Source organism: Astyanax mexicanus, chromosome 25 (assembly GCF_023375975.1).
Source record: "Astyanax mexicanus isolate ESR-SI-001 chromosome 25, AstMex3_surface, whole genome shotgun sequence".
NCBI lineage: Eukaryota > Metazoa > Chordata > Actinopteri > Characiformes > Acestrorhamphidae > Astyanax > Astyanax mexicanus.
In genome coordinates, this window is record NC_064432.1 from 5279255 (window position 1) to 5294948 (window position 15694).

Below are 15694 nucleotides of genomic sequence, written 5' to 3' on the forward strand. Positions count from 1 at the left end.
TGGAAATTAATTACTTTAATTTTATAAATTTTTTATGTGGTAAATACATCAGTTAAACTTTTTTGTATTAAAAATAATTTAATTTAAAACTAAACACAGAGGCATTTTCTTTCTGAATTAAGCGTGTTGGAAAGTAAAAGTGCGTGCCTGATTATAGCCTTACCCTTTTGGTGATTTAAGTGAAAAATGTTTTGATAAAAGAATGTAATCGAACAAGATCTTAATTTCTTTATATGCAAGTTTTATTGATTTGTCGTTTAACAGTTCAATTTTAACAATCGCTCAGCAGGAAAGAGATCCACAAAGCGCACACGCACTTGCACACTTGCTCGCTCACACACATACCTACACAGTCACACACGCATGTATGCTCAAAATTGTTCACACTCACGCTTGCATACATACCCATGCAGAGAGACATGCACGCTCACACACGCAGTTACACACTCATTTACGCAAACACTCATTCACATGCACGCTCACACACGCAGTTACACACTCATTCACAAGCATGCACGCTCACACACGCCCACGCAGTTACACTCATTCACAAGCATGCACGCTCACACACGCAAACACTCATTCACAAGCATGCACGCTCACACACGCAGTTACACACTCATTTACGCAAACACTCATTCACAAGCATGCACGCTCACACACACCCACACAGTTACAAACACTCATTCACAAGCATGCACGCTCACACACACCCACGCAGTTACACTCATTCACAAGCATGCACGCTCACACACACCCACGCAGTTACAAACACTCATTCACAAGCATGCACGCTCACACACACCCACGCAGTTACACTCATTCACAAGCATGCACGCTCACACACACCCACGCAGTTACAAACACTCATTCACAAGCATGCACGCTCACACACACCCACGCAGTTACAAGCATGCACGCTCACACACACCCACGCAGTTACAAACACTCATTCACAAGCATGCACGCTCACACACACCCACGCAGTTACACTCATTCACAAGCATGCACGCTCACACACACCCACGCAGTTACAAGCACTCATTCACAAGCATGCACGCTCACACACGCACTCACACATACCTATGCTTGTACTCACCCACACACTTGCATTCACACGCTCACACACCCACAAATGCGCACACTCTTCAGGTGAAATGATTATCATACCATACCAGTTCAAACCCCGCCCCCTTCTTCAGTGTGTACACCCCTAACAGCATTCTGACACATTACATCATCTTTAAATACATTCATTTGAATTAAAACACCACTGGTCACCCCCTCCCCTCCGGTCGCCGCTGATGGAGGAGTGAAATGTAAACTTGCGGATTACATTCAAGCAGAAGTTCAAGTTTAAACGGATTCTTCCTCCTTCCTTACTTCAGATTATATCTATAGAAAAATTGGCAGTTGAGCGAGGCGGCTGTCGGACGTCTTACACTTCTCTACCCGAGATTCCCTTTATCCAGCATCCGTCCATTAATCCAACACGAGCCGAAGCTCCGAGAACTCCAGAAAAAAGGCTCAGAAATAGAAGAAAAAAAAATAAAACAAAGAAAAAAAGGCGAGAGGTTTTCACCATTTCTCCTCGGACCTCCACCTCGTCCACCTTAAGTACCTCAGTTCCTCGATTCCCGGGTTCCTCGATCACCAGGAGGTGAAGAAGGGTCGTTTGCAGTGGAAGGTTTGGGTGAAGGCGTTGCCGAGCTGCACCACCCGTCCCTGGCCGCCTCCCCGGCTGCGCTCCACCACCACCCTCGGCATCTGGACCAGCTGAATGGGGCTCTTCCCGTCCTTCAGAGCCTGAGTCAGGTTCAGGATCTGCAGGAAGAAGTTTTTGAAACTCATTTTGTCTCCTCGCTACCACAACAGTATATTTACTTCTGCAAACCACTGGAGTATTCCAATATATATCCATTCATTACCACACCTGTGCCCTCTACTATATTAATGTTATGTCTGGTCACTCACCTGCCCCCTCATAACGGACATCTGCTTCTCGAACATGGTTTTATCAAAGCCTTTATCCGTCTGCAAACAAACACACACACACACACATGATACGGTGAAATAGTGCAATCAGAACAGAGCTCATTTACATATCTCGCTCTTAAAGAAACAGTAACGGGAAAACGGGAGCTATAGTAAAATTTTCTGAACAATACAGTTAACATTCTAAAAATTTTTAAATGTTCTGGTAACGTCGCTGCACAGTTACTTTTAACATTTCCATTGTGTGATAAATGTTGGTGAGGCAAACCATTGTTACAACACACGTTTTCCAAACGTTCCTGGAACATTATTTCTGTAACTTAAAAGGTTAACCTTTCCTAAAACCCTTTAAATAGCTGATTAACGTTCGTTTGTAAATCTTGTTCTATTAGTTGGGAAATGTACTGGAGTCAGATGTACCTTAAAGAGCTCATAGAGGTCCTCACAGAGGTCCTGTACAAAGTTCATGTCGGAGATTCGGGATAGAACCAGGTCTCGGGTCTCCTGGGAGAACGGCACTTTAGCCTGCGGAAGCCACGCCCAGTGGAATGGGTCTGAGAGAGAGAGGAGGAGCTAGATCAGAGATCCAGGTGTACTTGTGTGTGGGTGGGTGGGTGTCAGTGTGTGTGATAATAATAAGTGATAATTTCACCCAAACTTAAAACCCTGACTGAAGTGACCCTAAACCTCCGTTTATTAAAGTTTGTACTTTAACACCTTGTTGTTCTGCAGTGTTTATTTATTATTATTTTATTCTTGTTAAGGTTTTTATTGATGTATTTCTTAGAAAATGTTGGATTTTGGTGTTTGTGTGTTTTTCAAAACAGTCACACTACTAAAGCCAACTAGAAGAGAAAGAAAAATGGAAAGAGGGAACGAAAAATAGAGAGAGAGAGGGGAGAGAGTAAAAGATAGATGAAAGGAGAGAGATGGAAAGTGAGGAAGAAAGAGTAAGAGATGGATGAAGATAAAGGGGGAGAGAGTAAGAGATGGAAAGAGGAAGAACACTGGATAAAAAGGGGGGAAGAGAGAGAAAGGAAGAGGAAGAGCTGGATGGAGGATAAAGGAGGTGAGAGGAAGAAAGAGTAAGAGATGGATGGAGAATTGGGGCCGAGAAGAAAATAGAGAGAAAGGAGGGAGAGGAGAGGGAAAGAGAAAAACAAAGGATTAGGAAGAGAGGAGGGGAATAGAGATGGGAAAGAGAGTAAGAGATGGATGGAGTAAAAAGGGGGTGAGAGGAAGAACACTAGCAAGAAATAGAGGAGGAATATAAGAGATGGATGGAGAATTAGAGGGGAGAGAAGAAGAAAATAGAGAGAAAGTAGGGAGAGGAGAGGGAAAGAGAGGAAGAAAGAGTGATGGATGATGCGAAAGGGGTGAGAGGTAGAAAGGGGGAGAGAGAGTAAGAAATGGAAAGCGGAAAAACACTTGATAGAAATGGGGGAAGAGGGGGAAAAAGAATAAGAGATAGATGGAAAGAGAGGGAGAGATTGAGAGAGAGGAAGAATGATAAAAAGAACAAAGAAATAGGTAGAGAGAGAGAAGTCAGATTGGGGTGTGTGTGTGTGTGTGTGTGTTACTCACATGCTCTCCACTCGTCTGGGTGTTTAAAGGGGAAGGCCAGGCCGTTATCGATCGCTGCGATCTGAATCGCACAGTCTTTGGGTTCACTCCATTCACTTCCCTGCACACACACACACACACACACACACACACACAATTAACATGCATTCTGGGTGATCTGATTCTAAGTGTACAGCAGCAAGTTTAGGTGTGAACGTGATCGTCACAAGACAATTAATTCACTACGATACTTCACTGCTTCTGTTACTGAATTTAAAATACTCCTAAGTAACAGGAAAATAACAGCAACAAAATTTAACAACAAATATTCCTCATCGCAGGTTTGATCTTACCGTTTGATTACACACATCGTTTGATATACATCACAATATCAATATTTTGTCCAACACCTATACATATATAACACAGCTTTACAGATTCTGATGTATTAATGAGTAAACATGAGTACTTCCTTTTAAATCCTAAAGCTTAAAGTTTCTTAACTAAACTTTCTAGAATATTTCTCGCTGAAATACAACAGAGCAGAAAACGAAAATGATTGTGGATTGAAGAAAGAAAAAATATGCAACTCTACCTTTTCAGATTGTTCTTCATCTCCTGCCTTCTCGTATTTAATCAGCCAGTTATCATTCCCTCTGTCTGCAAAGACAAACAACGTGAGTGTGTACACAAAACACACACACACACACATAAACACAACGTATAAAAAAGACGTATATCTACCTACCTGTATTTCTGATCACATAGTCAAGAACCACAAGTCTCTCAAACTGAGACTGGAGCTGCTTCCTCATGTTCTCTGGAAGAGGCTCCGCCTCAAATTTCCTCAGCCAATAATCCGCCTCGTGGTAGCCCTCGACAAACAGCTGAAATGAGCCAACCTACAGAAAGAGGGATATAAAAAGGTGAGTCAGTAAATAACCTGACACAAAGCTCTGTAACACAATACATAACGCTTTAAAGGGCACACTAGAACGCTCTATATTAGAGGTCATTAATATGCGGACCCAAACCGATAAACTACTGAAAAGGATTTAATTCTGACCGTGTTCATTTAAAGCGGCGGAACGTTTCTTTATCTTTACAGTAAATGTGTTTTGCGGCGCAGGAAACTCACAGACCAATCAGGTGTGTTTTAAGATCACCAAGCGCTCTCTTCTGCCAATCAGATCTGTGCAGATGCGGGAGCGCAGAACTCACACAGGTGAAGCAGGCAGTAAGAAGCAGCGGTCGGAGAGTAAAGCAAAAAGGCTAATTCAGATATTAAAATACTATATTTATTAAACATATTAACAGTAATAATATTAAATTTAATAACACTGCTGTTTTTAATCAAAGCTGATATTCAGGCCAAGTTCAGCAAACATTTCTCTATATATTGTACAAGTGGTCATTCATGTAATTATCATGACAGGCAGCCTAAATCTAATATAAATAAAAATAGAATAAATATAAAACCGTTTGATTCACATTAATAGACTCGATAATTTTAATTATTAAGGATGTTTCCATGTATTGTATGATAATTAAGTCAAGTTAATTAATTAAATACCCCTTCTTTATAAATGTTTATATGATCCACATTCTCTATCTAACAGACTGTCATAGTCTAAAGAAGACAAAGGGGGCGCTTCATAATGCACTATAATGATAATATGATCCATATTCTCTATCTGACAGACTGTTATACACGAAAGAAGACATAGGGGGCGCTCTATAATTCACTATAATGTTCATATGTTCCACATGCTCATTCTGACAGACTGTTATACACTATAAGTGGCAAAGGAGGTGCTCTATAATGTTCATATGATCCACACACTCATTCTGACAGACTTTAATACACTACAGGAATTATAGAGGGCACTCTATAATGCTCTATAATGTTCATATGATCCACACACTCATTCTGACAGACTGTAATACACTAAAGAAGGCACAAGGGGGGCTCTATAAAGCTCTATAATGTTCATATGATCCACACACTCATTCTGACAGACTGTAATACACTAAAGAAGGCACAAGGGGGGCTCTATAAAGCTCTATAATGTTCATATGATCCACACACTCATTCTGACAGACTGTAATACACTAAAGAAGGCACAAGGGGGGCTCTATAAAGCTCTATAATGTTCATATGATCCACACACTCATTCTGACAGACTGTAATACACTACAAGTAGCAAAGGGGGTGCTCTATAATGCTCTCTAAATGTTCATATGATCTACACTCACTCAGACAAGCAGTCTGGTACAGTTAGAGGGGTTTTAGGAAAGGCAGAGAACGAGGGCGAGAGACAATGTGAACATGACAGAGAGAGTGTGTGCTGCTTTACAGGATCTTTAAATAATAATGGGCTTTTTTTCATGCAACAGGCGTTAAAAGCCTCTTTCCCTGCCTGCCGCTCTGATCTGTCAGCTGGGATCTGTGTTCACATGAGCTACAGCGAGTTTAGACAGAATTTAATGTTCGCGACAGAGGAGCCATTTCAGCTTTTACAGTCGGATTTGTCCGAACAAGAGGACTCTGAAGGCACAGCGCAGTAAACAGGCAGGATTCTGACTAGAAGCAGTGCTTTCAGAGCGCTGAGGTGACGTGGTCTTACCTTGGGGGGCAGGCCGACCCGGTGGAATCGACGGCCCACTTTGGGAACTTTTTCCAGGGCGTATTTCTTTCCTCGAGACTTGGCCCGGTCGATGGCGTTGTAGTGGAAAGTCTCGCTGGCCAGAGACACAACCTGCCAAAAGACTATTTAGCTTATTACATACAATAGATGTAATTAGGGCTGTGAATCTTTGGGAATCCCACGATTCCATTCAGAATCGATTCTTGGGGTCACGATTTGATTTTTTTCCGATTTTTTCAAATCGTTGGATTTCTTTTTCTTCATCCTTCATACTTTAGCGGCGCAACAACAAACACCGTAAAACTCAAGACACTCATCCTACTGTACCGCGGAGCTCAGCTGTCGCGCGGAGCTTTTTAACTGTACCGCTGAGCTCAGCTACTTTAACAGTTAAAGAGCTTTGCAGGACAGTTAAAGAGTAGCTGAGCTCCTCAAGACAGTAGCTGAGCTCGGCGGTACAGTTATAAAGCTCCGAGTGACAGTAGCTGAGCTCGGCGGTACAGTTAAAAACCTCCGCGCGACAGTAGCTGAGCTCGGCGGTACAGTTAAAAACCTCCGCGCGACAGTAGCTGAGCTCGGCGGTACAGTTATAAAGCTCCGAGTGACAGTAGCTGAGCTCGGCGGTACAGTTAAAAATCTCTGTGCGACAGTAGCTGAGCTCGGCGGTACAGTTAAAAAGCACCGCGCGACAGTAATACTGTAAAATGATACTAAATTTGTGTCTTACTTGTGCAGTAGAGCTTTTGAGAAATCCCTCTTTGAATACTTATATTTAAAGTATTTTAAGACTATTTACAGTGTTTTTAGGACTATTTAAAAAAAGATTTAGTTTCGAGGGAATAATTGCTGTTTGCTGTTTTTCTATTTTAGTCAGATAAAAACACTCATACAATGAGAAACAGCAGCAGGAGCTCCTCAGATAAAGCGCTGTTCTCATTCCTCTCCAGACAGGACAGAGCGAGATGAGTGTTTGACTCCACAGAACTGAGCCACCATCCCTCCAGTGTATTAGCTTGCTATGCTAACTGTCTAGCGTTAGCTAGTGAGCTGTATCTGCTTCTTTGTCACTGATGTTCTACATGGGTTTAAATTACCCCTCCAGTATGCTGAATGAATCTGTATACCTTCCATCACTACTACTACAGCAAGCGATTTAACAAAATATCAATATTTTATGCCACTTATTGATAAATGCATCATAAAGGGAAACACTATGATATATCGCGATATATACAATATATTTTGTTCCACCCCTAGTTTAGTTCTCTCCTGCTCTGTCACATGCTGCAAGTGTTCAATTAATCACAAGGAGAGGCCAATCACGATGCTCTATTCGTCACTCTCTCACTATGAGTGTGCGTGTGCGTTCTTCTTATCTCGTCCTTTTTTTTTTCTCTCTCTCATTACCTCATTTTAACTGTCACGGCCCTCAGAATTCTCCAAATTTAGTGTAAAGTTACTTTGAGTTTGTTACTGGTGTAAAAACTGTGATTTTTTTTTCTTTTTTGCATGAGAAACTCTATGCCCCCATCACTATCATTGTGCGCCTGTTGGTGGCATCGACCAAAAGTGCTTTATTTCAGAATGCTGTGGGCTAATACAGTTGGGCTATTCAACAAAAGTTTAAAACAATGTACTTATCATCATGTTTCACTACTAAACCCCAAATCCATTTCACACCAAACTTCTCCTTTAAAAGTAAATACACAAAATAATAGGAACTGAACAGTTCCTATTATTTAAAAAAAAAAAAAAAAAAAAAAAAAAAAAAAAAAAAAACACCTCACCTTGGTTTTGGGAACGACCTCCAGGCCCAGTTTTTGGTCGACGAGCGAGGCGGCCGCCTCCGAGAGGTAGCCCTGGTTGGGCACGAGGCAGCCCCGCCCGAAGCAGCAGGGGCAGCACACCTTGTGGAAGTATTTGGTCCATTTTGGGTTGAGATGGCCGTACGGCTCCTCTGATTTTGGTTTGAACACACCGATGGTTTTCTGGATGAAGAGAGACAAAAGTGGTAAGCGGAAGAGAGATTCAGAAAAATATCAGAGGGCATTTTCCTCCTTGGTGTCATGTGGTTCATTTTGTGTTGTGTTGGGTTGTGTTTTAACCCTGCGCCCTAGATAGAAGCTGTTAGATGTTGTGTAAAAAGTAAACTTTTATTTTATTCAGATTTTAGAATTTTTTTTCCGCAATACACTAGTGCATCTCAAAAAAATTTAATATCATTGAAATGTTACTTTATTTCAGTAATTTAGTTCAAAATGTGAAACTCCTATATCATATAGATGTATTTTACACACATTGATCTATTGTAAGCGTTTATTTCTTTTTTTTTTTTTTGTTGATGATCACACAAGTTAGAATATTGATACTTTTAGCAGTGTGGGCTGTGTGCCAAGTCCTGCTGGAAAATGAAATCTCTATACGCATCTTCATAAAACTGACTTTAGACTTGATATAAAACACAGTGGATCAACACCAGCAGATGACAGACATGTCTCTCCAAACCATCACTGATTGGTGGAAACTTCACACTAGACCTCGAGCAGTTTGGACTGTGTGTCTCTCCACTCTTCCTCCAGACTCTGCTCTCTTGATTTACAAATGAAATGTAAAATTTACTGATGATCAGTGATGGTTTGTTTGGAGAGACATGTCTGTCATCTGCTGCTGTTGATCCACTGTGTGTTTTATCAAGACCAACATCTTACAGCATCACTTCATTCTTCCCTCTGCTGATTATAACTTTTATGGAGATGCAGATTTCATTTTCCAGCAGGACCTGGCACACTGCCCACACTGCTAAAAGTATAGCAATAAATCACTTTATATGGATACTCCTGTACCGTAACTGCAAGTTCTTGCAAATACACAGCTCTTACCTAGTAGGAAAAAAATCACTCACCCCTTTGGGGTCTTTAACAAAGTAGCTCCCGCTGGAGCCCTGCGAGATCCTCTCTGGACACACTCCGCTCTCAATGGCCTGCTCCGCCCGCTGCACTATCTCTGCAAACATGGGGTCCTCCGGGAAATGGTTAAAATCACCACTGCTGTTACCTACAAACACACACACACACACACACACACACACACACACAAAATATATAAAAATATAAATAAAACGCAACAAGCAGTCTCACAATGATAAACTGCAGCATGCAAACAGTGTGCCGCAGCCATGGAAACAAGCAAACTATAACGAGTTTATTCCAACATGTCCCTTAAAATAAAATCTCTTATCTTAAATATCAATAATTACAAACTGCTGTAGCAGTTTCACATACTTGTTCTCTTTTAGTACTGACTGTTTATTGGAGACAAAGGAAAATAAGTACCGTATTTTTTTTACCACACTATAAGGCACACTTAAAATCCTTTAAATATATATATATATATATATATAATTTTTTTTTTTTACCAAAAAATGTAATTAAAAATAGACGTTCATTGATAGCGCACCTTATAATCCAGTGTGCCTTATAGTGCGAAAAATACTCAGACGCTTGACTTTACCACAGGAGAACACAAACAGCTAACTAGTGCTGTGCGATATGACGATAAATATCGTGGGGATATCGTTTGTACAGTAATTTCATCAATTATTCATGCAAATATATATTGGCGTGGTCACTTTGCATAAACTCAGTTTATATAAGTGATAATAAAGTAGTCTTCGCCAAAAGAGCTTCATAAAAATGTCAATTGAGTTTATTTTGATAACTCAATTTAAATAACTGTATAAATTTGCTACTACTGCATCTACCTCATCGTTTTTATTTGATATTGCTGCACTAAAAGGTAGTAATTCACATTTGTAAAGGTTTGGTTTAATGTCACTTTGAAATAAAGTTGGAAAAAGTAAGCAATGATATTATTTTGTCATATTTTTCAAAGAATAACTATAAAAAAAACTAAATGTACTTAAATGTGGTATATCATGATATATCGTTATCGTGATATAAAAAAATAAATTCCATAGTGATATATGATTTTCCTCATATCGCCCAGCACTACAGCTAACATTAGAGCTAACTGCTAAATAATCTGATCGGATTAATACGCTTTTAGTCGACTTCCTGTCCAGAATGTCTTGAATTCCTGTGGTCCAGAGCTTTCACTGAAACTCAGTACTGGCATTAACGCACAGTGAACTGAGACAGACGTCAGACCTGAGGAGTACAGTTACACACCAGGAAGTGGCCCACATAGCTTATCAGCTAGAGCAACAAACTCTGCCTTTCAGTGTGTGTGAGTCTGTATGCGCGTGTGTGTGTGTGTGTGTGTGTGTGTGTGTGTGTGTGTGTGTGTAAAAGGACATTAATAAAGGCATTAAACATTAAGCAGAAACCATTCTTCCATTCTCTCTCTCTCTCTCACACTCACACTGGAGCTACGAGGCTAACGTACTGTAGCAGACACATTACCTCACACATTAGCACTGGAGCTAAATGGCTACTGTAGATAATAGAGGTGTGCCAAAAAATCGATTCACATAAGAATCTTGATTCTCATTTACTACGATTCAGAATCGATTTAAAATGTCCCAAAATCGATTCTGAGGGGCGGGTTTTAGACTGATTTTGGGCTGGGTATTTTTGTTGGACCTGGCAACCCTGGGGATAGCGCTTGTCCTTTCAAACGGAGATCATCCAGACACACACAGAGCGTAGGTGTTTGAGAATCACCGGTAAGATGGCAGAACAAGCACTATATTACATTAGATTAACGTGTAGTTTCAATGTTTTATGGCAGAATGCTTCATAACAAGCATAAAAAAGATCGCTAGTAGTTAGTTTCAGTAACTGTTAGCTAGCTAACTAGCTAACTTTCCAGTTCCACCTTAAATAACGCTACAGGTGGCAGCGGGCTGCAGCATTTAAGGCGGAACGGAAAAATACAATAAGCTAATCAGAGCTAATTTCAGCTCCTCATCACAGAGGAATTAAGGAATGGACCATATGAATTAATTTCTCCACCTCCTGCCCCCTTTCTGAAGAAATACAATGACCTTAAATTAACTAGTTAATCAGCAGCTGCTCCTGAACTTTAGCGCTCCACTGCTATCATCACATCAGCCCAGCAGCGTCACCTACACACCACCGCTAGTAGCCTGGTAATAAATCAGTGTTATTTATTATTTATTTATTGTTCATTAACGTCATTGTGATATCCCAGTGATTCCTCTGTCACTGAGGACCCACATTCCTGCACATTTTATTGTTTTTGTAACACATTACCTGCTCCAGGACCAGTGTATACTATGGAGGGTTTTTTTTTCAATAAGATTCATAAGCCAGAAGCAGAAATTTTTATAATTCAAATCGTTTTGAATCAAAAATCGATTTTGAATCGAATCGTGGCCCCCAAAATCGGAATCGAATCGAATCGTGAGATAGTAAACGATTCCCACCCCTAGTAGATAATGACTTATGTGGAAGCGTGCACTCCACAAGTTAGCACTGATCATTTTAATGACTTTCTTTTATAGATATGAAAGTGTGCAAATTTGTTTTTATTTAAGTCACTCAACTACAGACGCAGCTCCTCTGCTTCAGAAGGTGGTGTATATAGCTATATTGGCTAGCTCTGTGTCCCCACAGCACTCTATTTTTTGTTGTTGTGCTGGAAAGCTAGCTAGCTAGCTAGCTATGCTATAAATAGCTTGTAACTTACACAAAATAAATAGCTTGCTGAAATGTTGGGTAAGCACAGATAATTACTATCACAATTTTTTTTTTTTTTTTTTTAGACTTTGCCTTAAATATAATAGACCACGTGTGTCAAACTCAGGCCCATGGGCCAAATCTTGCCCACAATGTACTTATATTTGGCCGGCGAGACTATATCAAATGTGTATTAGAGCTGGCCTGCAAGTACACTGCACATGCACAGCTACTACTACAAATCCCAGAATGCTTAGTTAGTACAAATTTACCAGTCACCTGTTCACTAAAGCAAAATCTCAGAGTGATGCTGCTATTGAGGCTAGTTTTATCAGTCTGGTCCTTTTCTGAAAAGGCTACAGATAGAGAGAGAGACATAATAAGAAATTAATAATACCCCTGATGTGTGTTTTATTTTTAAATTTAATTTCTCACGTTTATAATATTAAGCTTTGTTTTGTTTTTTGTTTTCTTTACACAAAACTAAAGTTTGTTCTTAAGTGAAAAGGTTCAACATTGCATTTCTGGAGAGAACAGAAAACATGCACAATTGCAGTCGATTTTTAAAGAAATATTAAGTTTGGCTTGTGACTTCGTCCCAGTTTTTAATTTGGGCCCACTGTGAATCACTCTAAGTGGTCCATCGGACTGGGGCACAGTCAATATGATCTGAGGATCACCGGTTTGATTCCCCGGTCCATGCTGCTTGTCATCAGCAGCCAGAGTCTGAGAGAACACCTTTGGTCGTGGGCGTGGCACAATAAAATGTATAGGCACAGGCAAGAATACAATCCTGGCTTTAAACTGCTGCTTTCAGATTCAACCTACCAGATTCAAGTGGAGAGTAAAGGGACGGAGCTCACGCCATGGGCTTACACACCACCTCTCAAATACATGAGGAGTTTATGAACTGTAAGGTCAAGATGTCCAGGTTTATTGGGTTTAAAAGGACCTTTTGGAAAAGATTTATCAGAGCAGAACAGAAGCAGAGCTCTGTGAAACCAAGAACACCAAAACAGAACATCTTGAGTCGTAATGAACCCGCAACCGCGTGCATCTTTAATTCTGCTGTTGCTTCAGGGTGGACTGAACCGCAAAGCTCCTGATGTCAAGGGAGCTCGGAAACGGTTGCCAGGGAAACGATGCAGACCATTTCTCCCCCAACACACACACACACACACACAAAGCAGAGTTTAAGAAGCAGGAATTGGCTCTAAACAGAAGACTGAACTACATCACTGCATACTGAACTCTAACTACTTGAGACGAACCATTTAGTCCCTCTAAATCACCAATCAGCCATTAAGATATGGTGATATTGAATAAAACAAATTTTAAAAAGTACTAAAAAGAACTAACAAATCTCTGAGGGTCTGAGAATTGGTAAAAATGGAATGAACAAGTTTGTTAACTTCGGGCCTTGCCCGCTCCTTGATTTGGTTTCGCTTCTTAGAAGGAAAACCACAAGTGCAACAAAATGTGTCGCATCAAACCATGTGAGCACATTCTCTTCACTTACTGATCAGAACTGTCTAGGGAGGAGGCAAAACATATATATAGTACAGGCCAAAAGTTTGAACACACCTTTTCTTTTTCAATGCGTTTTCTTTATTTTCATGACTGTATACATTGTAGATTCTCACTGAAGGCATGAATGAACAAAACTATGAATGAACACATGCGGAGTTTTATGTACTTAACAAAAAATGAGCTGCCCTCCACAGTCACCGGACCTGAACCCAATCCAGATGGTTTGGGGTGAGCTGGAGCACAGAGTGAAGAAGACAAAGGAGCAACAAGTGCTAATAAACACCTCTGGGAACTCCTTCCTTCAAGACTGTTGGAAAACTTTTTATTTCAGGTGACCACCTCTTGAAGCTCATTGAGAGAATGATGCCAAGAGTGTGCAAAGCAGTAATCAGAGCAAAGGGAGGCTATGTTAAAGAAACTAGAATATATATATCTATATATATATTTTTATTGTTATTTTACCTCTTTTTGTTAAGTATAAAACTCCACATTCTCTCATTCATAGTTTTGATGCCTTCAGTGAAAATATACATCTAAATAGTCATGAAAATAAAGAAAACACATTGAAAAAAAGAGAAGGTGAGTCCAAAATTTTGGCCTGTACTGTACATGAAGAAGGTCCGGTGTTCCAGATTAGCACCTAGTTTAGTGTCGTTAAAATGGACCAAGAACACAGAAGGGTTCAACCAAAAAGATGCCGTTTTTTAACAGGCAGTCCAACTCATCAATCACTGATTGATGAACAAACTCAATTACCAAACTATCTGACTCACTGAACAACCAACTCACTGACCAACTGACTCACTGACCTCCCATCAGCCCAAACCACTGATTAATGAAGTAACTCAATTACCAAACTGCCTCACTTGCTGACCAACTGACTCACTAAATCACTGCCCAAACGACTAGCTGACTTACCATCAGCTTAACCACCAATTAATGAAGTAACTCAATTACCATACTATCTGACTCACTGAACAACTGACTCACTGAACAACCAACCCACTGAACAACTGACTCACTAACCAACCAACCCACAGAACAACCGACTCATTAAATCACTGACTAACCAACTAGCTTACTTCCCATCAGCTTAACCACTGATTGATGAACCAACTCAAATTACCAAACGATCCGAACGATCCGAACAACTGACTGACCAACCTACCTCCCATCAGCCCAAACCATTGATTAATGAACTAATTTAATTACCAAACAGCCTCACTCGCTGACCAACCGACTCAATGAATCACTGACCTCCCAACAGCCCAAATCACTGACTGATGAACAACCCAATAAACCAAACTACCCGACTCGCTGAGCAACCGAATTATTGAATGCCTGACCAACAGACTCGCTGAACAAATCCCTGACGAATTTAACTATAAGATTTAACTGAACTTTGAACGACCTGCTGTTTGTAGGGAGGGGGCGGGGCTTAATATTAAAGACTAATATGAGTGTTCAGCGCCGCTTCCTCTGGTGTAAAGGCAGAGTTTAATAGAGAGAGAGTTAGTTTAATGGAGGTGAGAAGGTGCGAGAGGTTTGTTAGGTGTGGAGGGCAGTTTCCGCGGTTCCTCACCTGGCGAGGCGAGGGTCTCTCTGTCGGATGAGGAGCTCCGGCCGCCCCGCCTGGCCCTCCGGTCTCTGCGGGGCGAGGGCGCCTCCTGCTCGGGCAGCAGCAGCAGTGCCTCCTCGCCGCAGAGCTCCGGCTCGTCCCCGCAGGGCTCCGGCTCCAGCAGCGCGATGTCCTGCTCCTCCGCGGGCGAGACCCGAGCAGCGACCCCCGGCCTGAGCGCCAGACCCGCCTCGGCCATGCCGCCGGAGCTTCCGGGTCTCCGGTCCGCTCCCCGCGCTCTCTCTCCCGGCGTCTCCTGACCCAGCGGCGCTCCGCTCACCGCCGCATCTCCCGCTGAACCCGCGCCGACCCGCCGCTCACCCGTTTACTCCTCTTTAATCCCGTTTACTCCGGTTTATTCCTCTGTTTCTCGGTTTGTTCTAAAGCCTGTATCCGCGCGCCGCGAGCTCCGGACTCGTCCACATCATCCTGCACGAGCTGCTTCCGCCGGGTTTGTGCGCACGCGCAAGGGCAAAGACGTCACTGCGTTAAAGGGGCAGGCCTAGGGAAATAATTAATCATTTTTTAATTGATTTTATTTATTTACAGAATTGGTAAATCTGTTTAATAATTTCTTTATGATGATTTAAATATATAGCGCTTTTGAAAAAGATAAGAGACCACTTAGAAATTATAAGTTTCTTTGATTTTACCAAATTGAAAGTTATCCAAAGTGTTGG

The 15694-nt window shown here is 41.3% G+C and overlaps 1 protein-coding gene across 1 annotated transcript; it reads right to left on the minus strand.

Moving 5' to 3' along the window:
* Positions 1 to 220: 220 nt before the first annotated feature.
* On the minus strand, positions 221 to 15479 carry pi4k2b (phosphatidylinositol 4-kinase type 2 beta). The gene is made up of 10 exons (XM_022681685.2): positions 14979 to 15479; positions 9109 to 9260; positions 7994 to 8194; positions 6186 to 6317; positions 4307 to 4460; positions 4154 to 4218; positions 3580 to 3679; positions 2416 to 2549; positions 1975 to 2034; positions 221 to 1824 (listed from the first exon to the last, which is right to left on the minus strand). The coding sequence occupies exons 1-10, from the start codon at positions 15211 to 15213 to the stop codon at positions 1651 to 1653; spliced, it is 1407 nt and encodes a 468-aa protein (XP_022537406.2). The 5' UTR covers positions 15214 to 15479; the 3' UTR covers positions 221 to 1650.
* Positions 15480 to 15694: the final 215 nt, after the last annotated feature.